Source organism: Chrysemys picta, chromosome 21, assembly GCF_011386835.1.
Source record: "Chrysemys picta bellii isolate R12L10 chromosome 21, ASM1138683v2, whole genome shotgun sequence".
NCBI lineage: Eukaryota > Metazoa > Chordata > Testudines > Emydidae > Chrysemys > Chrysemys picta.
Window position 1 is genome coordinate 3,958,557 of NC_088811.1, and position 24,234 is coordinate 3,982,790.

The 24,234-nt window shown below is 49.8% G+C and overlaps 1 protein-coding gene across 1 annotated transcript in view; it reads right to left on the reverse strand.

Annotated features, from left to right (window-relative positions):
- Window positions 1–1,680: 1,680 nt before the first annotated feature.
- ARHGEF16 (Rho guanine nucleotide exchange factor 16) overlaps window positions 1,681–24,234 on the reverse strand; it is a 38,232-nt gene continuing 15,678 nt past the window's right edge. The window contains exons 4-15 of the mRNA XM_065575158.1: window positions 23,547–23,716; window positions 21,859–21,915; window positions 21,351–21,511; window positions 16,482–16,634; window positions 15,583–15,712; window positions 14,581–14,655; window positions 12,321–12,413; window positions 11,384–11,541; window positions 7,192–7,401; window positions 6,015–6,088; window positions 3,261–3,362; window positions 1,681–2,529 (exon numbers count right to left, since the gene is read on the reverse strand). Of these exons, the coding sequence (XP_065431230.1) occupies window positions 2,390–2,529; window positions 3,261–3,362; window positions 6,015–6,088; window positions 7,192–7,401; window positions 11,384–11,541; window positions 12,321–12,413; window positions 14,581–14,655; window positions 15,583–15,712; window positions 16,482–16,634; window positions 21,351–21,511; window positions 21,859–21,915; window positions 23,547–23,716 (1,523 nt within the window). The 3' untranslated portion in view covers window positions 1,681–2,389. The remainder of the gene's footprint in view (window positions 2,530–3,260; window positions 3,363–6,014; window positions 6,089–7,191; window positions 7,402–11,383; window positions 11,542–12,320; window positions 12,414–14,580; window positions 14,656–15,582; window positions 15,713–16,481; window positions 16,635–21,350; window positions 21,512–21,858; window positions 21,916–23,546; window positions 23,717–24,234) is intronic.

Sequence of the window (24,234 nt, forward strand, 5' to 3'; positions counted from 1 at the left end):
ACTCAGGGAGTTGATGGGGTTGGGATGAAAGGGAGGGAACCAGAAAGATTGCAAGGGATAAAATTAATCCACCCCAAAGGCCCCTACATCTTCGAGCCTGACCTGCAGTCACAGGATCACAAAGAAGAACAGGAGTACTTGTGGCACCTTAGAGACTAACAAATTTATTAGAGCATAAGCTTTCGTGGACTACAGCCCACTTCTTTGGATGCATATAGAATGCTTACAGACAACCCCCCAACCTAAACCAAATACTCACCAGCAACCACACATCACTGAACAAAACCACTAACCCAGGAACCTATCCTTGTAACAAACCCCGATGCCAACTCTGTCCACATATCTATTCAAGTGACATCATCATAGGACCTAATCACATCAGCCACACCATCAGGGGCTCGTTCACCTGCACATCTACCAATGTGATATATGCCATCATGTGCCAGCAATGCCCCTCTGCCATGTACATTGGCCAAACCGGACAGTCTCTACGCAAAAGAATTAATGGACACAAATATGACATCAGGAATCAAAATACTCAAAAACCAGTGGGAGAACACTTTAACCTGTCTGGTCATTCAGTGACAGACCTGCGGGTGGCTATATTACAACAGAAAAACTTCAAAAACAGACTCCAAAGAGAGACTGCTGAGCTAGAATTGATATGCAAACTAGACACAATCAACTCCGGTTTGAATAAGGACTGGGAATGGCTGAGCCATTACAAACATTGAATCTATCTCCCCTTGTAAGTATTCTCACACTTCTTAACTGTCTGTACTGGGCTATCTTGATTATCACTTCAAAAGGTTTTTCTCTCTTAATTAATTGGCCTCTCAGAGTTGGTAAGACAACTCCCACCTGTTTATGCTCTCTGTATGTGTGTATATATATCTCCTCAATATATGTTCCATTCTATATGCATCCGAAGAAGTGGGCTGTAAGTCCACGAAAGCTTATGCTCTAATAAATTTGTTAGTCTCTAAGGTGCCACAAGTACTCCTGTTCTTCTTTTTGCGGATACAGACTAACACGGCTGCTACTCTGAAAAAAGGATCACAAAGCTGGCTTCCGGGCACTCTTCGTTCTAACCTTGCTGCAGCCTGACTGAAATGGCCTTGAAGCCTCCTGGACTCTCGGAAAATGCATCCTCCTCCCGGAACATCCAGCCCACGACTGATGCTGGCTGAAAATCCACCTGACAACAGGTCGCTTCCGTGGGGAAGAATCTGGCATGCAGGGTTCGTACCTGGCATTGGCATAGCCTCAGCCTCCTCCGAGACCCCAGGAACGTGAAGCCTGGAGACTCAATGCTGTCTTGGTGACCACGCCGCACTGTCTGAGACTCAGCCGGCCTTTTCAAACTTAGAAACACCCTGCAGGACAAATCCCAAACCTCTTGTGCAGGGTGCACACAGAGCACTGGGTAGTTTCTCCTACGCTTATAGTTAGTGTTAAGAACGCTGGAGAGCACTCGCTGCCCACCCCCCTTCGTCCCCAAGCCCCCAGCTGTGAAGGAGTCACCCTCTGCATGGGCGCAGAATCACATAAGCAGCCGTCCCTGGTTCGTATGAAGCTCAGACTTCCAGTGGCTCAGGTCACTTCATCAACAGAGCCCTCCCCCACACGCCAGCCGACGCAGAGCCAAAGGCTGCTGAAAACGAGGACAGACTATTCAAATCAGTAACAAGGAAAAATATCCATTTTATAGATACACATTTATCAAAACCACACCTGGACATGCTCCCCGCAATACGGCGGCTGCAAAGAAGCCCTGTAACTGAACTGCTGCGTGTTCAGCTAGGATCCCCGACAAGTGCTCGCCCCAGGACTAATAGCAATAGGTGATGGCAGAGAGAGAATAAAGGTGAATTGGAGACAGCAGCACACAAACTGAAATCTCTAACTAAAGTCCCAGCTCCACATGTGAATATTTCAGGGAAGTCTCTGGGTTGGATCTCAAAGCAAGAAGCCGTGGCTTTAAATTCCTTGCAGCAAATTCCAGTTGATATTAGAAAACCATCCAGCTGTGTATGAGGGGCCGGGGCAGATCAGACGATGTGAAGTAGCTCCTAGGATTGCTGAAGTCTTTGGCAAGAAGATGACACATCCTGAGTGCATGCAAAGAGGTTACACAGTGCCTCTCTCTGCACAAAGCGCTCAGGTCTGAGTCAAGTTTGTTCCTCTAGAAAGCGTTTTCTCAAAAGGAAGGGAAATGGAGTTTGCTCCGAAGATCAGCTGCATGGGAGACACACTGAGGGCATTGGCGGGTCCGGACCACAGACTTTACTCTCCTCAATGGTCTATGGGTCCAGCCAGCTTGCAGGGCTGCAGCTCGTGGCCTTAACTGGCTCACTCCAGAGAAAGAACGTCCCCCGGGGCCTGGGACTCACACGTCCGTCTCTATCCGCAGCCGCTCCATGCGGCGGACGTTGCTCTCCACAGCATTGCGGTTGGTGATGGGCTGAGCGCACGACTGGGGAAACCAGCCTCTCTCGCCGTCTCGCAGCCTCTCGCCCAAGTACCAGCCTAAGAGAGGGAGTGAAGCTTTCGGTCAGACGGGAAAAGAGAACACCTAGACAGTGAACACACACAGTCTGCTCCAACCCCACTGCTCCAGGACACCAGCCAGTCATGAACTGCCCAGGGCCTGGATGCACGCTTCCAGGCTCCCAGCTCCCATAGCAGGGACCCTGGAGTTCCCCACACGTGGAGATGCCCTGGAGTTCTGGAGCCTGGACTTCCCAGCAGTCTGCCCAGCTGTCCAACAGAGCCCTGCCTGGGCGTCCACCACAGAGCATCCAACCCAAAATGAAACGGTTTCATCAGAAAGTTTCTGACCAGCTCTAGTCATGACTCCAAATGACAGCGTGCTATGGATTCACGTGGACGTCAGGCTGCTGCTCCAGACAGCTCCTATATAGTCCTGGCACATTCACTGGGTAACTCGGCAGCATCTGCCATCCCTGGCCCTCAAAGCACTTCCCACAACACCTCCACGGGGGAGCCATTCTCCCCGTGCGACCGACGTGGTGAAGGGAAGGTCAAATGGTGTTACGGCAGCATCAGGACCTGAGCCCAGGGAAACCTGCTCCAAAAAGTAGGAGGCACCTTTTCAGAGCACAGGTTAGGCTCCCATCTCCCCCTAGATCACACTCCCTTCCCAGCACTCAGGAGTCCTGGCTCCAAGTCCCCTGCTCTAACTTCCAGACCACTCTTCCCCCTTCTGCTCGTTACCTCAGTCTCGCCAAATCACTTACCATCCTCCTCACCAAGGACCAAGACGACATCCGCCTGCTGCAGGGAAATCTCATCCGTCTGTTTAGCCAAGTAGGCCCTGATTATCTCCACCTGTCTCAGCTCTAGTCGGGGGAGAGAGAGAGAAAGGGGAGACTGAATGAAATGCAAAGCGCAGCGTGACTGGACAAAATGCCAGATGAACCCGACAGCCAAACACTCAGAGCGACAGTCACAGGCAGAAGGGAGAGGGCAGGTCACAGACCGGACAGGCCCTGCTGCATCACTGCAGGCTTCTAAGTGATGGGAGGCCCAAGACAGATGGCCTTTGCTCATGCAAGGAGAGCTGTAAAACGATGCAGAGATGCAGGTGCCACCCGAGCGACTGGGATTATGGCCCATGGCAGATGTGCAAGTCCAGAGCAGATTTAGGTTCCAGGGATGGCCCCACAACCACTCAAGCTAAGCACTCAGGTGCCAACTTCAAGATGCTGCTCACCACACCCACATCTCTGCTCTTGTTCCTCCCACACACCCTTCCCTGTGGGCTCCCCAACCCGGTCTCCACTTCACAACCTCCCTTGCACTGTTCCCCAGCCCTTGGGGCAGCCTAACGCTCTGCTCCAATCCCTGAGTACACCCACGCCTGCTAGAAGTGCCTCCTACTCCGCTCTGCACCTGCGCCCTGCCCACTTCTCCGTCCAGAGCTGTGCCGTCTGGGCTCGGCTGCAAGCTCTCGGGGCAAGGTCCACGTCTCACTGCGAGCCAGGGGGTGATTCCCCTGCCCACCTACAGGCGCTAGCTCTCAGCGAGCTAGGGGAGGAGAAGTCAGCACTGCAGCCCCGGTGGCAGGAGAGGCACAGCTGAGCTGCACCGAGTACAAACCCAGAGGTTTCAGGAGAGTAAATACTCAGCATGGCTTAGCTAGCTCTGCCTTGACCGGTGGGACTCACACGAGCACGGGGAGAGCGGTGTGCATGCTGGTACGCAAGCAGGGGAAATCGCACCACCAGCTCCAAGCATGGATGTCGCCTAGAAGGTGCCACTGCACTATAGCTAAACAATTACAGAGAAAGGCCTAGTAATATCTGTGACGCTTACAGCGGATGTAGGCAGAACACTGGGGAGGAGCCCTGTGGAACCTGATGGTTTTGACCCCAAACCAGGCAAAAACGTGGCAAGTTTGGGTTTTAGGGTCATTTGATCACAAATCTCAAAGCAAAGCAACAGAGTGGGCAGGAGGTGGCACAAACCAAATCAGCTGAACAAAATTGTATCCATTTCCAGTGGCTCTAGTCCTACCCTTTGCTCTTACTGGCAAAGCTTTGGACACGACTTCTCTTCGATTTGAGCTGGTGGAGAGTTTGTTACCCAGGCTGTTCAGAGCTATGGGTCTTTGGGAAGGTGATTCGCAATGCTGCCAACTCTCACAATTTTATCACAAGTGTCGCAATACCTGGAGGGTGGGAGATGGAAGGGGGATCTGAAAGCCCCAGCTCCTGGAGTCATGTGATTAGCAGAGACTCTCAGTTTTCATTTAAAAAGTTATTAGCCCTTGTGGTTGTGGAGAAAAGCCTAAAAACAGGATCCGAGTTAACACTAAAAATTCAGAAACCAAGAAGTGGCGAAACCCCCCGCCCTCAGCATTTATTTATTTTTTTTAAATCCCATGATCTTTACGACAGTCTCATGATTTGCTTGGGGCCCTGACATAACTTTTCAACACTTGGGGCTGGCAATGCTAGATTCATAACAATCAAATACATTAAATTGCCACCATCTGGATGACGAGCTCCACAGACAGTGCACAGAGTCGTTGGGGCTAAACGGAAGTTGGAGAAAGCTTTATTTCTATTTGATCAGCTTTGAGCTGTTCATTTGGCAGCTATCCCCCCTTCTTCCACTTCTGCAGAGCTTGGAATTAACATGACATTTTTGTTCACTTCCTGGTGTCTTCCCAGACATGAACTGATTTTGGAGTCACGGGACCATGCGAGTTAGCAGCTGCCAAGGCTGAGCCAGCAGAGGGAGCAAAAGTCTCTAAGGCTTGGTCTACACTACCCCCCCTAATTCGAACTAAGGTACGCAACTTCAGCTATGTGAATAACGTAGCTGAAGTTCGAAGTACCTTATTTCGAATTAGTTGAAACTTACCTTGGTCCACACTCGGCAGGCAGGCTCCCCCGTCGACTCCGCGGTACTCCTCTCGGCGAGCTGGAGTACCGCAGTCGACGGCGAGCACTTCCGGGTTCGACTTATCGCGTCCAGACTAGACGCGATAAGTCGAACCCGGAAGTTCGATTTCCAGCCGTCGAACTTGCCGGTAAGTGTAGCCAAGGCCTTATTCTATTGGGAAGAGCATTCCTCCTCCAACTAGAACCATTTCCTCTCCCTTATTTAGCATCCAGCCCCACCTTTATAAGGAGCTCACAAGCCAATGACAGAATCGTAAAGGGACAGATTTAGAGTTAACTGCGGCTACTGAGTAAAAGGTCTGATATCTTCATGGGAGGCAAATGCTGGTAGCAGAACATGCGAAACGATTAGAATGGGTCTCCCAACAGGAGAATTAATTAGATCCTTTCATATTTAATACATGCACGTCCACAGCACAAGGGAATCCCTGGAGTCAAACTTGCCAACCAGACACTTTGACCTTTGGAAGGAGATCTTTACAGTCCTTAACTGCGTAGAGTCGTACAATAATTAACAGACATCAGTGTGCAAGCTACAGACATGTTAAAAATAAACCTTAATGACTATCAATAAAGCTTTACCTCCTTTTCTAGCCATGTCATCTGTTTTGTTTTCTCTATGCATCAGAGCAGTGATCCAGCGAGCCCGGTCACTCCTGTCAAGAGTTAAAGACCTCATTATGTGCAGTTAACAAGTGTGGAAATACCTTACATTATAACCAAAGGGTTCTGCCAGGCTGTAGATAAGATAAAAATACTGGTCTCCTGCACATGGTAAATTCCAGCAACCCTCTGCCAAAAGAACCAAACATCTGAAAGACGCAACTTTAAACAAAATAATTTCATCTCTATGAAATGGGTCTGGACTTTCTTCTCTGCAGGCTGAAAACCAGAGGGAACGGAGAGATGCAGCTTTGAAGCAGAAGCAGTATAAAAGTTTGCTGAGTATCTATATAGGGTGACCAGACAGCAAGTGTGAAAAATTGGGACAGAGGGTGGGGGGTAATAGGCTTCTATATAAGAAAAAGCCTCAAATATCGGGACTGTCCCCCTATAAAATCAGGACATCTGGTCACCCTATATCTATAGGACTTTGTCACACATTATTGAAAAAAAATCAGGCGAGACAATAAAATGGTGGAGATGGCTGAAATATATACCCAGGATCAGAGGCAAAAGTTTGGGGATCCCCAAAAGAACTGTCACTTCTTGTGAAACAGGATCAAGTAGAACGGATGAAGGCTGATCTGGTCAAGCTAATGGGGCTTCCCAGAGAAAGCCATTTTGACCTAAGAACAGCAGGAAGTGAAAGAGAAAGACAAGCCTCCATAAGACAGAACAGGATTTAACAGCAGCAAATGGAAAGTACTTATGGCCAGAGGGTAAAGGGAAAGGTAGGTAGATAAGGATAAAAGAGAAAGCAAAAAGGAGGAGGCAGCTGATGGTCTATAGATTCCAAAGGGCTGGGGTGGGGTGGGGCGGGGGCAAGCAATGCTGAAGACCTTGGGAAAGGAGTGAGCGACTGCGTTCTCTGCAGAGCTCAGCAATTTGCAGAAGACAAATAGGGAAGAGTTAAGGCAAAACTGATTTCTGTGCTATGGGGGAGGAGTGGTTTTGGTGGCCTTTCTAATGTATTTATTCATGTGCTATAAAATCAGGCACTGGCGTAACACATACTAAAACACCCACCCATAATGCCGGAAAAAAAATTCACAGCCCCTCTGTATTTTTAGGAAGAAGCCCACAGAGCGACACTCACGGAGAGTCCGCCGACAGCACAACCGTCTCCTCCTTCCCCTCGCTGTTCCTCTTCATGATCACTCGAAACGAGTGGCTGCTACACGGGCTCCGGGTTCCGCCACTTGACCCTGGCTTCCCGGGGGGAGACGAGGGAGCCTCGGGGCTTTCAATTTTCTCCACCATTATCTGATCCAGCTTGGCATAGTCTGTAACCGTGTAGCTCTCCTCACTAGAGGCAACAAAGCGCAGTGGGGTTAGAACCTCCCAGTGCTGGGCGTGCTGCTCGCTTCCAGAGCCACGCTCACCAGGGACGGGAACGTGGTCTTGAAAGCGGCTTCCCCGAAGGTTTACCAGGGCCCAGCAAACGCCAGGATACACACAAAGCTTACTTGTTCCATCAGACCTTTTCTTAGCTCATTAACTCACCTGCCATCAAGGCCAAGTGGTTTGTGCAGCCGTTGGGCTCCCCTACAGACATCTGCTGGCACAGCAGGGGCTGATGAAGTGCGATACGTGACCAATGTAGCTGTGCGGGCAGAAGCCTCAAGGGCAGAGGCCATTATGCCAGCAAAGCTGCACGGATACCAGTCCCCTATCCAACCTTGGCTACTGGCTGGGGTTGGACCTCAAAACATAAGAACGGCCACACTTGCTCAGACCAAAGTTCCATCGAGCCCAGTATCCTGTCTACCGACAGTGACCAGAGCCTGGTGCTTCAGAGAGAATGGACAGAACAGGGAAATCCGTGAATGATCCAACCCCTGTTGTCCGTTTCCAGTGTCTGGCAGGTGTTGCATTCCTGACCATCTTAGCTAATAGCCATTGATGGAACTGTCCTCCATGAACCTCTCTCATTCTTTTTTGAACCCTGTTATACTTTTGGCCTTCACAACATCCCCTGGCAATGCCTTCCACAGGTTGACTGCGCGTTGTGTGAAGAAATACTTCCTTTTGTTTGTTTTAAACCTGCTGCCTGTTCATTTCATTGGGTGATCCCTGGTTCTTGTGTTATGTGAAGGGGTAAATAACAACACTTCCTTATCCACCTTATCCACACCATTCATGATATCACAGACCTCTATCTTATCCCCCTTAGTCATCTCTTTTCCAAGCTGAACAGTTCCCCCCCCCCTTTTTTTTTAAACCTCTCCTCACATGGAAGCTGTTCCATACCCCCAATCATTTTTGTTGCCCTTTTCTGTACCTTTTCCAGTTCTAATACATCTGTTTTGAGACAGGGTGATGAGAACTGCATGCAGTATTCAAGGTGTGGGTGTACAATGGATTTATACAGTGGCAATATGATATATTTGATCTCTCTCTCCCTTTCCTAAAGCTTCCTAACATTGTTTTGGCTTTTTTTGACTGGCGCTGCATACTGAGCGGATGTTTCCAGAGAACTAGCCCTACGTGTTGAGAGGCAGCATAATCCAGGGCACAGGGCACTAACCTGCTGGATGACCTGGGCCAACTTATTTCTCACTCTGCCTTGTTTAGGCTGTAATCTCTTTGGTGCAGTGGCTGTCTGTTACTAGGTCTGTACAGTTCCAGTCTGGATCAGGCCCTTGACACGTTACAGTAACACAGACTATCACAATCCACCATGTCCTAGAGCCAATAGCAGAGTGCTTGAGACAGGGGCTGGTTTGATTTTAGCTATTGGCAACCCAGAGTTCAGTAGCCAACTGAACATTTAATCATGATCTCTTTCTGGGATGGTGAATTTCTCAAGCCACCATGGGAACTGCTGTAGCATTTGAGTGCATATGGTCCATAATGAGCTGAAAGAGCCATGGAGATGGGCAGAATTGCAGAGAGATCCCCACCCAGAGAGAGTTCGCATTTCATCTCCTCAGCATGTGCACGTTAGTAATTACTTGGGAGCAACAGTTCACTTTAACTCCTCTAGCGACAGACTGTGGTGTGTTATTTCCATATAAATCCAATCCTCACCTTTCCACAGCAGACAGCAGCAACAGGATTCCAAATGGAAACAGACAATTCCCAAAAGGGACCCCAAAACACTTTAAAGGCCAGCAAACAGGAGAGACAGAAACATCCAGGGGAACTGTTCAGCTTGGAAAAGAGATAGCTCAGTGGGTTGAGCATTGTCCTGCTAAACCCAGGGTTGTGAGTTCAACCCTTGAGGGGGCCATTTAGGGATCTGGGGCAAAAATCTGTCTGGGGATTAGTCCTGCTTTGAGCAGGGGGTTGGACTAGAAGATAACCTCCTGAGGTCCCTTCCAACCCTGATATTCTATGATGCAGAGAATTTAATCAGATCTCTGTGCCAACTGGGGGAGTGAGAGGAAACCAAGGAGTCAAATCATAGAAAATTGTTTAAGAAGCAACGTTGCAGGGCTGGTATTCCTCTTTATGTGGTGCCAGCCTGGCACAAATGGCACCTGAACCAACCAGAGAAAAGGTGCTTACGTTTGGTGAATTGAGCTTTGTGAAGTGACATAGATAGCTAGATAAACATACAGCCTTGCAGAGGGCTCTCTTGGAAGTGCCATTTTTTGGTCAGGCAAACCAAATATTCAATTCCCTCCCCCCCCCCCCCATCTTCTTTTAGACTGTAACGTCTTTGGGGAAAGGACTATCTTGTTCTTGTGCCTGTAAAGTGCCTAGCAGAATGGGGTCCTGATCCACGACCAGGGCTTCTAGGTACTGCGGTATTATAAATATCACATGAGACCAAGTCAATGGTGTGCCCAGGCGGGTAAGTTTTCATACTAGCTTTGCCGGGCTGTGATTTGGTGGTTTCTACTTTAAATTCCGAAGGCTGGCTATTGTCTTCCTCCTCCTTTCTCACTCTTGACATTGTATGCACTGCTCAAATCTTGGGGGAGAAGGGTTTTTTTTAAGTAAGATCAACACAGCCCCTCCTCAACCTGGCCCCTGAGAAAAAGCAGTGGATGCCAGCTCCATCAGGCTGGTTTCACTGCCCATTGTTAGTGCTCCCGAATAGCTGGAGGCAATAGTTTCCAGAAAAAGGTCCATCACAATGGGGTTCATTTGTGTACCTAAACTGCTCCTCTTTGATGACTTGTAAGCAAAGGATTTGGTCAAAGATCAAAAGTTTTAAACATTCTGTTAACGGGAGAGCTTCATAGCTGCAGGCTAAGGAGTGTCTTGGACAAAGGCTATGTGCCGCCTCCTCCTCCTCTTTGGTTAACTCACTAATAAAAAGGACAGAGATGACTTCTTTCCTGTACTGTGTGCGTTTCTTGCCCTTTTTTGCCTCTAACACTGATCAGAGAGGCTCAAATGACAGCATTGGAGGGTAGAGCCACTTCTTACCCAGCTGGACAGGAACAAGTTTCTACCCACCTCACCCCCAACCAGTAACCTACTGAGAGAATCACTTTTTTTGGTTCAAAAAAAAGAACAGGAGGACGCTACTCTGAAACTTTTTTTGGTTCAGGGGCTGAACTGAAAAATCCAGAAAAAAAATATTCAGTTGCATTAGGCCCGAAATGATTTTTTTTTTTGTTTATTTGCTTTGTCTCAGGTCAAACTAAACATTTTGTTTAACCTGAAATGATTTTTCCCCCTCCCCAGTTTTTTGTTTTGGGTCGTCTTCAGGTGCTTTTCCACTTGTGTTTTTTAAATTAGCTGAATTTCAAAACACAACGCTGTTTTGAAGTGAAACATTAAAGTATTTCGAGCTGGCTGAAATGAAACATTTAGACTTGCCTAAAAAAATCTGCCCAGCTCTATTCGCAATGGGCCCCAACCCCGGAGGAAACATCTCAGCATGAGGGGGAAGTGACCTGTTCAGTCCCTGGCTTAACAGCAGCAGCACCTAGGAAGTGCCAACTGGGAGGGGTTTGTTTTGTTTCAGTTTTTTGAAATAAGGACACCCGTTGTGTAGGAGCTGGAGCAAGGGCACCAACTTGCTTAACTACACAGGCATCAAATCACAGTCAGACGGCCAACTGCACTCACTATGGAATGGATTCAAACTGCTGACAGGTGCGAATGCTCCACATCTCACTGCCATTCTTCTGAACCACCTAGTCCACTAGGGTTCTAGCTTTGTAAATACACAGAGCCATTCATTAGACAGTAACTTACCTCTAGGTAATGCACCCTCAGTGCTACTGACTGCTTCAGGTGAGGCAATTGCAAAGGTCAATGTCAAACCATCTGAAAAAGTCTCTTCCTATGAATTCATCAAGAAACAGACCATAAATATCCTCCCTTACCTTTTCTTCTTGGTTACGATCAGGACGTCATTAAACAGAAAAAGGTAGCAATTAGTCCGGCCAAAGCCTTTGCGGAAGATACTAGCGTCTTCTGAATGGGACAGGGAGAGCTCTCCTCTTTTCAGCAGCCAGCGGGAAGCCGAAATCAGTGGGAAAGGCTGCAACAGAACAAGAAATTTAGTTGATTTTGGGACCTAATAGCAACAGTAAAAGAAGAGTGACGTGATCACCAAAGGTCCCCTATTGCATTGTCAATGGAGAACTACACAGCCATTCTAAGGCCAGATGTTGAGCGCCACGATTTGGGGGAGGTGCAGAGAGCTGGGCTCTTTGGAAAAACTGGACTTAACTTGGGCACTGAGCAATTTTGAAAATCTGGCCCCTAGTTAGCTAGTATTGAAGGAGTTTCCTGGTAGAACAAGAGACCATGTAGAGTGACAACAGTAACTCTTCCTTTCTCTTCTCCTCCCACCAGGGGGATTGGCCTCAAAAGAAATGCTTTTAAATACACAGCAATTCTTAAAGGAATTAGTCCCACCCTTCTGTTCTGATCTCCTGACTGGCAGTGTGTACGGAGTGCCACTAGGTTGACAGTGCTCTTGGCAAAAAGCACAGAAATCCAATATTGGGCGTTAACACTTTGCATCTTCCATTTTAAACGGTGGTACAAAAGACAGTTGGATAAACAGCTTTTGAGGGAGACTGTTCACTCAAATCAACCAAAGTTCTTGTTTTAAACGACAGCAACAATTTAACTCTTAAGAGACAGACGAATTTTCAATATGAGTTAGGTGCCCAACTCACTCAGGTATTTTAGTAAATCTCGCTAGGTGCCTAAATGACTTTGCCAATCTGGCAAGTATTGAAACAGCTGCCATCACTACAAAGCATAAGAAGAGAAGTCCAGGGCACATTTCCAAGTCAGAGGACTCCTCACCTTGATCTTTCCAAACTCCAGCTGTTTCTGAAGCGTGTACATCTGCTCGGTCCTCTCCATCGTGTGGGCTCCCTCATTGCATTTCTTAACCAGCTGGAAGCAGAAAGACAGAGAACACGAGCTGAGCATCAGGATAATTCTTTCTACACAGTGGATGCAATTGTTCCTGGGAAGCCTCCGACTTCGTGGGCATCCTGGAGTTCTTCACTGCCACTAAACTCAAGCATGAAGTGAGGAGGGAGGGTTGGAGATAGGCACCAGAGATTTAAAAGTTTGGAAGAGGAATTCATTTGCCCCTTTTTAAGGCACCTTCTTTTCCACTGGAGCCATGACAGGCTTGCAGTGCTGGGCCATTTTTGCCTACTCTCACCAAGATTTTCCAGCCTTTTCTTCCTCTTTGTCTGGAAAGCAAAATAAATACAATTCCCTCCCCCTGCCCTCAACACGCAGCTCCTGGCAACACTACCTAGGACTCAACTAATTTAAGGGTGACAACAGGCATTGGCCACCCTTCCTGCCCCTCCCTTCACGGTGCAAACATGCCTGATCAACAGGGATCCTAGAAATCCATTTGCCATGGAAAAATGTGGATTTTACAATTTTAAAGAGAATTTTTAGTTTTTGCATTTTGTGAAAAAATAATAACATTAACTAAAGTGTACTGAGAGGATCAATGTCACTTATTCAATGCACGTAACCGCCCCCTCTTGTGATTGATTTCCGAAGGCGCTTTAAATTTACATAGCTAAACATACTCCAATAAACTGCTTCCGACCTATAGAGGTTCCTCAATGGTGAATAGGGGTTCGTGTTTTAATGCACCTCCAATTTCATTTCAGCCTCCAGACGTGAGTATTTAAAGTTATGAAAAGATGCCCAAAACTTTAAAAATCACCCCTGACGACTGTGTCACTGAGTTTGGTAAGGACAAATTTCACGTTGATGGTAATGTGCCGTTCTGTACTGCATGCAGCCAGGCCGTAGATTACATTCAAAGGCGGACAATTGTAGAACACATGGAAAGTGCTAAACTTAAACTGAATGAAAAACAAAAACCAAAGGCTGAAACAGCAGGGCCATCGACAACTGTAAAGAAACGCTGCCCTGGGACTGGATCATTCTATTCGTTTTAGTATAATGGCTAATGGCACTGGTAGGCTTAGAATTTGCTTAAAAATTGTAAATATATCAAATAAAACATTGTGCTCCACTAATACCTATAGATATTGTGGCTAGGGAAACTAAAGTTCAGGGTTTCATTTTAACTGCGGGAAAACAGATTTTTATTTTTTTAATTGGAGAATTTTGGTCATATCACGGCACACTAGGATCCCCGCTAATCAGCTGGCCTCTCATCTCTGTCCTGGACAGCTAGCAGCTACAGGTGCTTGACTGATCACTCCTCTGCTCCCAAGCCTACAGCCCATGTGATTCAGCAACACTAGGATGCTTTCAATGGAGTCAAACTCTCCACTGCATGCGCTTTCCCCCTCCACTCACTATTCCCTCCTCTCCTCGGCCCCACTGCCATCGGACTTCAGGATATCTTAGAGCATCCTTGTAAGTCCCTCCACAGCCACCAGATCCTTCTTAATCCGAGACCATCAGCTGTTCAGGAGCAAGGCAGTCTGCTGTGCCCCCTTCTCGTCTCAGAGCACTTCAGCGCTGTGTCCATCTCCCTTCAAAGCCATCCCGGGACGCAGTGTGTGGAAGGTCCCGCTTCAGTAGCTCTCGGAGGGCGACTGCTTTATAGACCATAGGGAATGTGATACGAGTTGTTAATTACAGCAGAGAGCATGCCCTCTCGACAGTATGTAACGTCAGACTATAGTGCTAGGGGCATCTCTTCCACTGGCAGCTACCCTTCAGTGTGTTTAAATCATGCACGTGCGTCCCCCCATCCCAATCACTGGCTCAGAGAGGCCAGAATACAGTGGGCAGAAGAGGCTACTGTAATACTAATGCCAGGAATGATCACAATTCTGTGTTGGGGCAGGAGGAGAGGGGGAGAGAGGTGGCTAATTCTTTGATTTATAGTGTTGAAGTACAGCCAGAGGGGATCAGATGCCTCCTGATGTGTAGAACAACAAAAGGGTAAAGACTCATGTGGCTGACTTGTGAAGCCCTCGCAGCCCCAAGAATCAGGTCTCCTGTGTATCACGTAAGCGCTACGGGTCGTCTTGCAGCGAGACAAAGCACCTGCCGTTTACTATTGGACAATACATACAGCTTCTTCCTTCCAAAGCAGGGGATGCCTCACCTTGCTGATGGCTTTCAGGGCTTGAGTGGCAGCTTCATAGACTGTGCTGTAAACGTTGGTTTTCTGACAAACCGTCTAGAAGTCGAAGAGAACATTAGAGGATCCTTCCAAAACAAAGGTCAATTTAAACTGCTTTGCTCTCTCCCCCGCGCAGGTTCTAGGATGTGGCACACCCCGGGTCCTCTCCCAGCTGGGAGCTCATAACTAGCACATGTAAGTGAGGGAGGGCAGGATGCATGCAACACTGAGGGAATTATAAACAAAGCCAGGAGAAGCGACCATTGTGCTACTTGGAGGCATCTTCTCCACTTGGCCTCTATTGGTGTTTCTTGTAGCTGCTACATGGGGGCCATAAAGAAAACAAGGATATTAACTGGTTCTCGTCCCTTTGCAGAAACCAACTGTTTTGAGCAAAGTAAAACTGGCTCTTCCCCACCTCCCCCACGCACCCCGTTTGAGGGTTGCTAGATTCAGGGATTGCACAGATGGGGTCAATCTTCCAAAGACTGCTCTCTCCAGAACTTCACTGCTAGCCCAAACCGGGGAGCTCCTGCCTTTCCCCACTGCATGGCCTAGATGCCACACCCCCTGTGCTTTGGGGGGCATTAAACAGTCTCAGTTTTGCAGACCATTTCCTGCCCAAGGCCTTTGCACCTCCTCCCTCGGGGGCAGGGCAACAGCATTAGACTGTGAAAAAAGTAATGCAGGCACCAGGGCAGAGCTACAGGGATGAGAGACATCAAAAGCCACACAGGGTCCTTCCATAGCAGACGGTGCATTGAAGGAAGTAGGGAATAGGACCAATCAGCATTCTGGGCTGGAGTTCAAGCTCTGGAGAAAGATTCAGGTCAGTTTCCGAACTGAACCTCCCTTGCACAGATGCAACGCCAGCCAAAGACCGCCAGGAGGCGGGTCTCAAGTACTCTGCAGGGCGCGCTGGGTTCAACGCACTCGGCCCCTTTGAAAGGTGCCAGGGAATTCCACTTGCTGGCTCTTACTTACGTCCATAAGCAGGGGGAGGCGTGTTACTCTTTGCATGGGGAGGATGAGGAAGGAGCACATGGGCAGGCCACCACACTCTGGCTTCCTCTCAATGTGTTTCAAGGCCTCTTTAAACATAGCATTCGTGTTTCTAAAATGGGACACAAGGATCCTCCATTAGGCTTGGGCTTTCCAGACCCTTCATGCGCTAGAGAAGCTACCGGCCCAGGCATGACGTGGGCTCTCCAGGGTTTCTAACAGTTGGTTACAGCACCCAGGGAAACATTAGCAACTGGGACACATGCTTGGTTCAGAGAATGCCTGGATTAATCCCCTTGGAGCTTAAGGCAAGGCACCAGAGACACCCAGTCCTCCCCACAGGTGATTACATCAGTACTGACATCGCAACGGATGACGTGACCTTGGCACGAGCCGGAGAAAGCATGACTGTTTGGAAAACACAGACTGCCCAGCGAGAGGTCCTCGCTTCCAGGCTGGGGTCAGAGCCTCTCCACATCCGCGAGTCTCCAGATCCACCCCGAGAGCACTTCCCTCAGGATGTCGATAATTTGTGAGCAGCGAGGACATTCTCAGACTCCCTCTCTTCCCCCCTCGTTACACCACCTCTGCCCACACAAAACAATCATGCTATTGCTAACCGAAGGTAGGTCCCACAGTCGCTGTCCCAACTAGCAGAGCATCGTCCCCACAGCTAGCATTGAACAGCGAGCACACTGCAGGCTGGGGAGAGAGATGGCTCCCTTGACAAAGGAGACATCTGAGCTACAGGAGAATTAGCTTGTGAGACTCACAGGCGGGTGTGCAAAAACCCCGGTAAGTCGCCATGCGTAGCTCAGCCAGGGCTGGATTACTACTGGCTAGTTACAGACCCCAAAGCCCTGCCTTGCCGCAACACTCACAGCAGCTTCTGTAGCGTCCTTTGCTGGTAGACTTCGTTGGAGCAGTAGACGACGTAAGGGTTGAAGCGGTTCGACACGTGATTCTCCAGAATGTCGCTGATGTCGGGGATCAGTATATTTTCCTGGTGCCGCTTCTCCAAGTCCTCAAAAAAACTGACAAGAACAAACACACCAACAGGTGATCGGTGGGGTCACAGGAAGCAGACTAAGTGTGTTTGTGTACAGGGATGCTCTTATAGAATATCAGGGTCCGAAGGGACCTCAGGAGGTCATCTAGTCCACCCCCCTGCTCAAAGCAGTACCAATCCCCAGACAGATTTTTGCCCCAGGTCCCTAAATGGCCCCCTCAAGGATTGAACTCACAACCCTGAGTTTAGCAGGCCAATGCTCAAACCACTGAGCTATCCCTCCCCCACCAAGAGAGACAGAATGAGCCAAGATCCCTAGTGCCCTTCTGCTGGCTTGCCACTTCTTTTGTCTCATAGGACTTCTTACTCATCCCTGGATTGATCTCTCCTCTCCCCATACCAATGGCTTTCTAGTAAATGGACCTCACTCCCTTATTCAATGTCCTGTGGTCTAGAGACTTTTCCTATCAGTGTTATCAGCTCTTCCCCTAGTGCACCTCCTCCTCAAAGCTCAGCTCAGGAAGAAAAAAAACTAACTAGGCTACAGTATCTGGTCCAAAAGCCAAGGCCACTTCTGATTAAGTGGGCGATTCACAAACACCTGGTAGAACAGGAGGAGCTGGGCCCACATGGCTGTGACTACCCTGCATGAGGCTGCAGAGACTAGCAAGGGCTTGTCTACATGAAGAACCTGCCCAAAATAGCTATTGTAGAATAGCTCTCCGTGTGGACGCTTTGCTCCAGAACAGAAGTCACTTTTTTTTTTTTTTAACTAGAGTTAGTGTGCTTCCAAAGCAGAGTAACTACCCTGGAATAAAGTGACTTCTATTCTGGAACAGAGGGTCCACACAGGGAGCTATTCCAGCATCGCTATTCTGGAATCATTTATCCCATCACAGCTATTCCGGTCAGTTACCCTGTGCAGACAAGCCCAAATTCTACCAAGGCAGAGCCAAGTCTGCTCCCCCCAAACACCTATGTTCCCACCTACTGACTAGCAAACTCAGCCAACAGGCAACTCGTGGTAGTGGGTGTCGCTGGGAGAGTCTCCAGGCTGTTAGATTCTCAGCAAGCTGCCAAAGTGTCCTGGGGAGAGGGGGGCTGGCAAGTTTGGGCAGACCAAGCTATAAACATCCAGAGAGGGCTATGACTCTTCTCTCATTCCATCAGACACACACCTGGTCTCAAGCATCACGCCCCAGCCAGCCTACTGTACCAGAACTGATTTCTTCATCTATGTGTGTCAAATTTTAAGGCAGATCCGCTACCATGACAGCCTGAAAGCTCCGCTTAAGACATGGGAGGAAATCTACTAGGGAACCAAGATTGACTCTTTCCTTAGAAGGGACTTTAAAAAACTAAAACCACCCACTCCCAGCAGAGCTGTTAGAAGCTGCCTGCAGGGAGCCATGCGGGTGGTGAGGCCAGCAGGACAGTGTAACTCTAAAGCGCCGTTCTATGTTTCAGCCCCAGGGAGGCGCAGCTCCTGGGCGTCAAGCCCACAAAGTCTCCGCGCAGAATGAGGACGTGTCACACGGGGATGTGCGTGCAGTCACAGGGGATTTTATACGGGCTTAAAGGAAACAGCAGAATGCTGGGGAGGAGCGTGAAGCATGCTAAGCCGCAATTCTCCTTTTCCCTGCTGAACTACTGTCCCTGGAGTCTGCCTCTCCTGCACACACCTCACCTGCCACAGGGCGCAGAGAAGGGAAGCTTCCCCAAGTGGGAATCCAGAACTCCTGGCCCAGGAGAGAAGGGAAATCTCAGAGGCCCCGAAGCACAGAGCCAGCTCAGCACAGCCACGTGGCCTGCCAGGCACCATCAGACATCACAGCCAGTAGCATGTGAACAGGGAGAGGTGATGAGAGGCTTAAGCTTCAGCATCTGAACTTTCCTCCCAGGAATAGTTCATGGTCCTAAATATCAGACCTCACCTCACAAGAGACATTCCCTAGACACGCTCAGAGAGAGAGACAGACAGACAGTACAGGAACACATACCTGCGGTTCAACACAGAGACAGGCTCGCAGCCCCAGTGTCTGGAATTGAATCTGAAGCTCCCCCAGGTTCAGGCCTGGGGTCTGGGTTCGAGCCTCAGATGAGTTACACACTTAGAAAGGAATGAGCCATCACCCCCGATGCTAATGGAACATAACTGGGATTCAATGCCTCACGAGGGCCATTCTTGCTCACATGATCACCAGGTTCGGGTCTGACACTTGGCCACCCAGGACGGGAAGGTCCTGGCAGGTCTCAGTCTATCCTGCTGTGCATGCACGCATGTGTTAATTCAGATCTCCAGAGACCCAGGAGCTCCTTATAATGAGCTCTCACTCCAGGGCTCATAGCAGAGAGGGGAGCTTTGCAACAGGTCAGAAAAGAAAGAGCCCCAAGCCAAGAGCACCTGGGCCATGCATCACATTAGTCAGTCAGTCAGCACTGACCTCGGGGGAGGAGAGAGCGCCAGCAAAAAGCTTCCATACGCACACAGAGGGCTCTTGGAAAAAAGCTGGGTTCTAACTGACAGAATGATGGATTTCCCTCTGCCCTGGGCGACCCAGCTCGGAGCAGTATGGTCTGCTCTGAGCTTTGCAAATGCCTAGAATTGCTGTGTAGCTGGAGGCAGATTCACTACTCCAGGAGAATGAGGGCTCTATTCTCTCAGCACTGCAAGCTAGGAGCCAGGCGAGATAGTGCAGTATACGAGAGACGAGAAATCCCTCCTACACCATATGTATTAAGGGAAGGGACCTCCCTGAAAGCGAGGTCTGGGAGGGCGGCATAGATTAGCCCATCTACCCACCGGAGAATTCTGTTTAGCTTTTATTACTTTGTTTTAACTGGTTATTGCTCAGGAAGGTGAAGCAACAATTTTTTAATCAATCATAGCAATATTGTTTATGATACACGTCCTCTCCCCTCCCAAGGGCCAAACGAATCAGCCCAATGCTACACCCCCCACCCCTCCTTTCACTGAAGGGGACCCCAAGGCACACAGGGGTTAAGTGAGCAAACCAGTGGCAAAGTTGGGATTAGTACTCCGGAATACCTGGTTCTCAGTCCTGGGCTTATCCTTCCCCCAACAGATTCTTCATGTCAGCTGTTTTAAGAGTAATTTTATTGCTCCCTCCCTGCCAAAACTCTCTCCACCCTCTGCAGGCCAGTCCGGCCCTGCTCTCACACAGAGCAAGCAGTAAGTCAGACATCCATGGAGCACCCATCTGCTACAGGCCGCGAGCCCCTGGAACGCCCCCAACACAAGCTCCCAGGCCTTGACGAGTCTTTGGCCTGTGCTTTCCTTTGTTCATTTTTCACACAGCCCAGCTCACCGACAGCCAACAAGCTTTCGGTTCAGCGCAAGGCCAGCAAGGTTCATCCCCTCCTCGAGAGCAGAGGCCACGCCTGCATTGGTGCGTTAGAGATGTAGCCGTTTTGCTTTCAGCAGCCCCTTTACAAGCTGAGGCAGAACAAGCAGTGGCTGGTTGGGAAGGCTCCCAGGCAGCCTCTGCTCTACCAGCTAATGTCATGTCTGAACTCGACCAGGGCTTTGCCAGGAGATTCCCCTGCGCCTGCGTCACTGGGCCAGAGCGACGAAGGGAGAAGACACCCCACACAACAAGGCTCTTCGAGGGCACAAGGATGAGAATTTGAAGCCAGTCGAGGGAGCCCAGTGGAGTCTACGCTGCTTCGAGTGCGGCTTTATCAGCAGGACTTTCTTACCCAAGCACACAAACTTCGCCAGACAACCCAGCCCTGCAGAGCAGCAGCACCAGGAGGCCTTAGACTGCCTAGTTTGAGGAAGGGACTTTGCGCTCCTCCCTGTCTGCACAGAGAATACAACACTGTAGACACTAGCCACATGAATATACCCACGGTGCTAGCGCCCAGGTATGCCAGTCAGGTGGGCTCAGCACCATGGCACAGGGGCTTAGCAGAGGGGAAGGGGAGGCAGGAGGGTAAATGGTACGTTTGCTAACAACATATTACATGCAACCCGATGGGTTGCCCAGCAGCGCCCCCCAGTTGTTCCTTCAACAAAATGAATCATATTTAAATAGGGAGGGCAGCCAACCATGGGACAGCGGGAATTCCCGATCACTCGGGGTCTTTAACTCAAGACTCGATGCTTTTCTAAAACATAAGCGGCAGCTAAGCAGAAGTTATGGGCTGGATGCAGGAATCACAGGGTGAGGGTCTCTGGCCTGGGCTATGCAGGTCAGACGGGATGAACATAATGGCCCCCTCTGGTCTTAACATCTGTGACAAGTCCTGGTGCCAATTCAGCTATTTCTTGGAGGATGGGGCAAATTCTGGTCCCTGCACTCCCCACCAGCAGGGACTCCAGGTCTCCCGTGGCCAGGGAGCCTCCCCTCTCTCTGACCCATACGGTGCATGAGCTGCTGCCGCCAGGAGTTGAGTTCTTAGACTCCCTAGTGCTCCACTGTATAGGAACAGACAGGTACAGGTGAGCCAGGTTGCACCACCATTCGGCCCAGCCGCCCTCCAGCTGTAGAGGGCAGCCAGGCCAAGGTTCAGTGGTGTTGGGACCACACAGTCAGAGCAACACTCCAGACCACTCCAGCTGCAGCTGTACTGATTTAGCACAGGACCACTGCTTAAAAGTGATTGTGGTCAGCTGCAAAAACTGTGCGTGCGCATGCTCCCCCCTTCTCCTCCCCAGCACCCCGATAGGCACCACTACTGGGTAGATTTTCCCCATGCGCTCCCGTCCAAGATTTACCTTTTGCTGATGCTCAGGATCTCGCCAATGTTGGAGAAGAGGTGATGGTGCTCAGTTTGGGTCATTGTCTCCTTCAGCTCTTCGGATTTCATGAAGTGACACACCAGGATACCCAGGCTGTGCAGGTAGGAGTACTCAGAGGTGATGATCTCAAAGATCGCCTAATCAAGGGAGCACAGGGGGGAAAACACAACAATATACCCATGAGGAGTGGAACATCTGAGCAGCAATCATTCCCATAGACAACGTGAACGAGCAAAGCAGCATGACAGCCTGCTCTGTGCAACAACTACACACACATTGGACTGAAGAGGCTAGAGACGCTTACACTGCCACAGTGTCGTTCCATGGCGACCTCAGTCACAGGTGTTTGAAACGTAGCAATGCTCACCACCAGCAGTAGGTTCACTAGTGCACCCGAGAAGTCTCCCCTAGGACAAGGCTCCCATTAACCTAACCCCAGCTGACTGTGACAGAGCCCTCGTGTATTCGTAACAGTTTCTCTCACCTCTTGCCTTTTGCGTTCCTCTGGGGTTATTCTGTCTAGGATGCCTGCTTCCTGCACCTGAACGACAGAGAAAGATCACGCGCGGTGTGAAGGACAGTACTGCTCCCACCACCAAAGATCGCGTCCCACGTGCAGCCTGGGAAAGGTATCAGAGGATGCACCATTGCCCAAGGCATCCGGCAGGAGCTCTCCCCAGCCTCCTGCACTCTGTGCTCTAAGGACATAAGAGCCGACATAGCAGGTCAGACACCTACCCTGGCACTTTGCCTCCAGCAGCAAACAGATGCTTCAAAGGAGGATTAAAATCATTCCCAATGCATGTGGTCAATGGTGAAAAACTGTATCACGAGACATTCTTCCTGACTCTTGCAAATAATCTGATTGCACCTGGAGCATGAGATACAGCTACCCCAACCTTGCAGGGTGCTAGGGTAGAGTAGTTTGAGAGTTATCAGGTCACTATCTCCACAATACCTTCAGCCAAAGCAAACACTGAAGCAGGTACTAGCAGTTGCTAAACTGGCCTGCCGGACAGCTGTCCGGTGTTAAACTTCATTACTGGGTCTTACACGTGACTTTCTTGGAGGCACCTCTTGAGAAGTTTAATAATTGTAATAGGATGGGAACAGGCGGTGAATAACCGAACCATGAAAACAGACCTGCAGCCTTGGAGGCAATGACCCTTGGAGGTCATATTCTGGTCCAGGCTAAGCAATGAATCATGATTTTCATAAAGATTTATACTCTCCTATGGCAGCCTTTACTATTATTGGAAAGTGTAAAAGGCGTTTGTTTTTCTCCTGATGGGACTCCTCTACCAAACAAATATAAAATAAATGAGTTTAGGGAGCTTTTGGGACGGACGGACAGACACACACACATTGGATTCTGATGTCTATCTGGAATGACAGCTCAGGGACCTGGGCTGATAGCCAATCAGACGCAAATATGGATCTCACCTGCTTTGGCAAGGAAAGAGTGAAAGAGATTTTCCTTTACTAAACCCTTTGACCCTCAATCAGCTCCGCCTCTGTGAAGGTTTTATGAACATTAATCTTTCCTCCTGCCAGCCGCACCCTAAGGCGACCGCCCCATCCTACAGCTGGGTGCACTAGGGCACTCTCCATGGTGACAGAGCAAGCCAGTGACAGTCACGAACACTGACTCTTAAGCCCCCAGTCTTGTGGCGTTAAAACCCCATTTAGTTTGGTTGGGAAAAAAAGCAGCCACTACCCCCCTATCCATTTCCTGGCTTAGCAAGATTTCCAGACTCAAACCCAGCTCTGAGCCAAATTTAAAAAAGGCTCATAAAACCTCCCCAGCCCCTAGGGAGACTCGCATGCAGTGAGCACCAAAGTTGGCTCAAAGAGAGAAAACAGCGACCTTCAACCCAGATACATCTACTCCTCTGCAACAACGGATCGGACTCCTCACTACACATTAGTACGAGCCCACACCATCTACGCAGCCCTGCTCCACACAGCCCCAGTCCCAGCCCCGCCTGCAGCAGGGGCACACGCAGAGGGAGATTGAAAGAGAAGGAAAACCAGAGTCCAGGAATAGAGATCCTTCTGGTAGTTTGCCTGGAGTTAGCGGGAGTGGGAGCAGCAGCAGCGGGCTCTCTCTGGCAGGCCAGAGGGAGGATTCGAGGACAGGACAGAGCGTGAGACGGGGCTCCTGCTCCCTACCTCGGGTAGCTGGCTCCAGGTCACCTGGGCAGGGCGATAGCTTTTCACCACAATGGTGTTGGGAGTGGGATGCTCCTCCGGAACGGAGTCCTCCTCGAGCAAGTCATCGTCTGACTCATGGTTGATAGAGTTCAGCCCTCTCTCACGGATCTCCTGATACAGCCGGGGATCTGGAGAGAGGACGCAAGCCAGGAAATTACACACGGACTCTGAGAAATCGTTTCCCTTCCACCCAGAGCCCATCTCCCACACAGCCCTTTCCACAAGGGAGGGGCGGGGAGAGACCAGGGCCTCCTGTGAGGCCCACAGGGACCCCACATTCGACAGCCTCCGGAAGGCCCCCAGGAGCAGACTCTCCTCAGCTGGGGCAGGATCAATGGCCAGGCTGGGATGTGGCACAGGGGCAAGGGAGGGATGACGCACGAGTGCTGAACGTAACATGGCCAGGTCAGAGGGCCTCTCTGGCAAATCGGGAGCCTCAAGGCACTTAGCGAAAACATACAAGGGGAGAGTTTTTACAGAGGAGACATTTACAGGCCCTGCAATTGCTCTGTGCAGAGCTGGAGCTGCAGGGAAATCCAGGCAGGGACACACCGCAAGAGACTGGTCCTGCTCCCAGGAAACAGGGTCAGGAGCACAAGCAGCAGCTGGGCTCTCAGTTCTTCATAAACATACTAGAGAGAGTGCC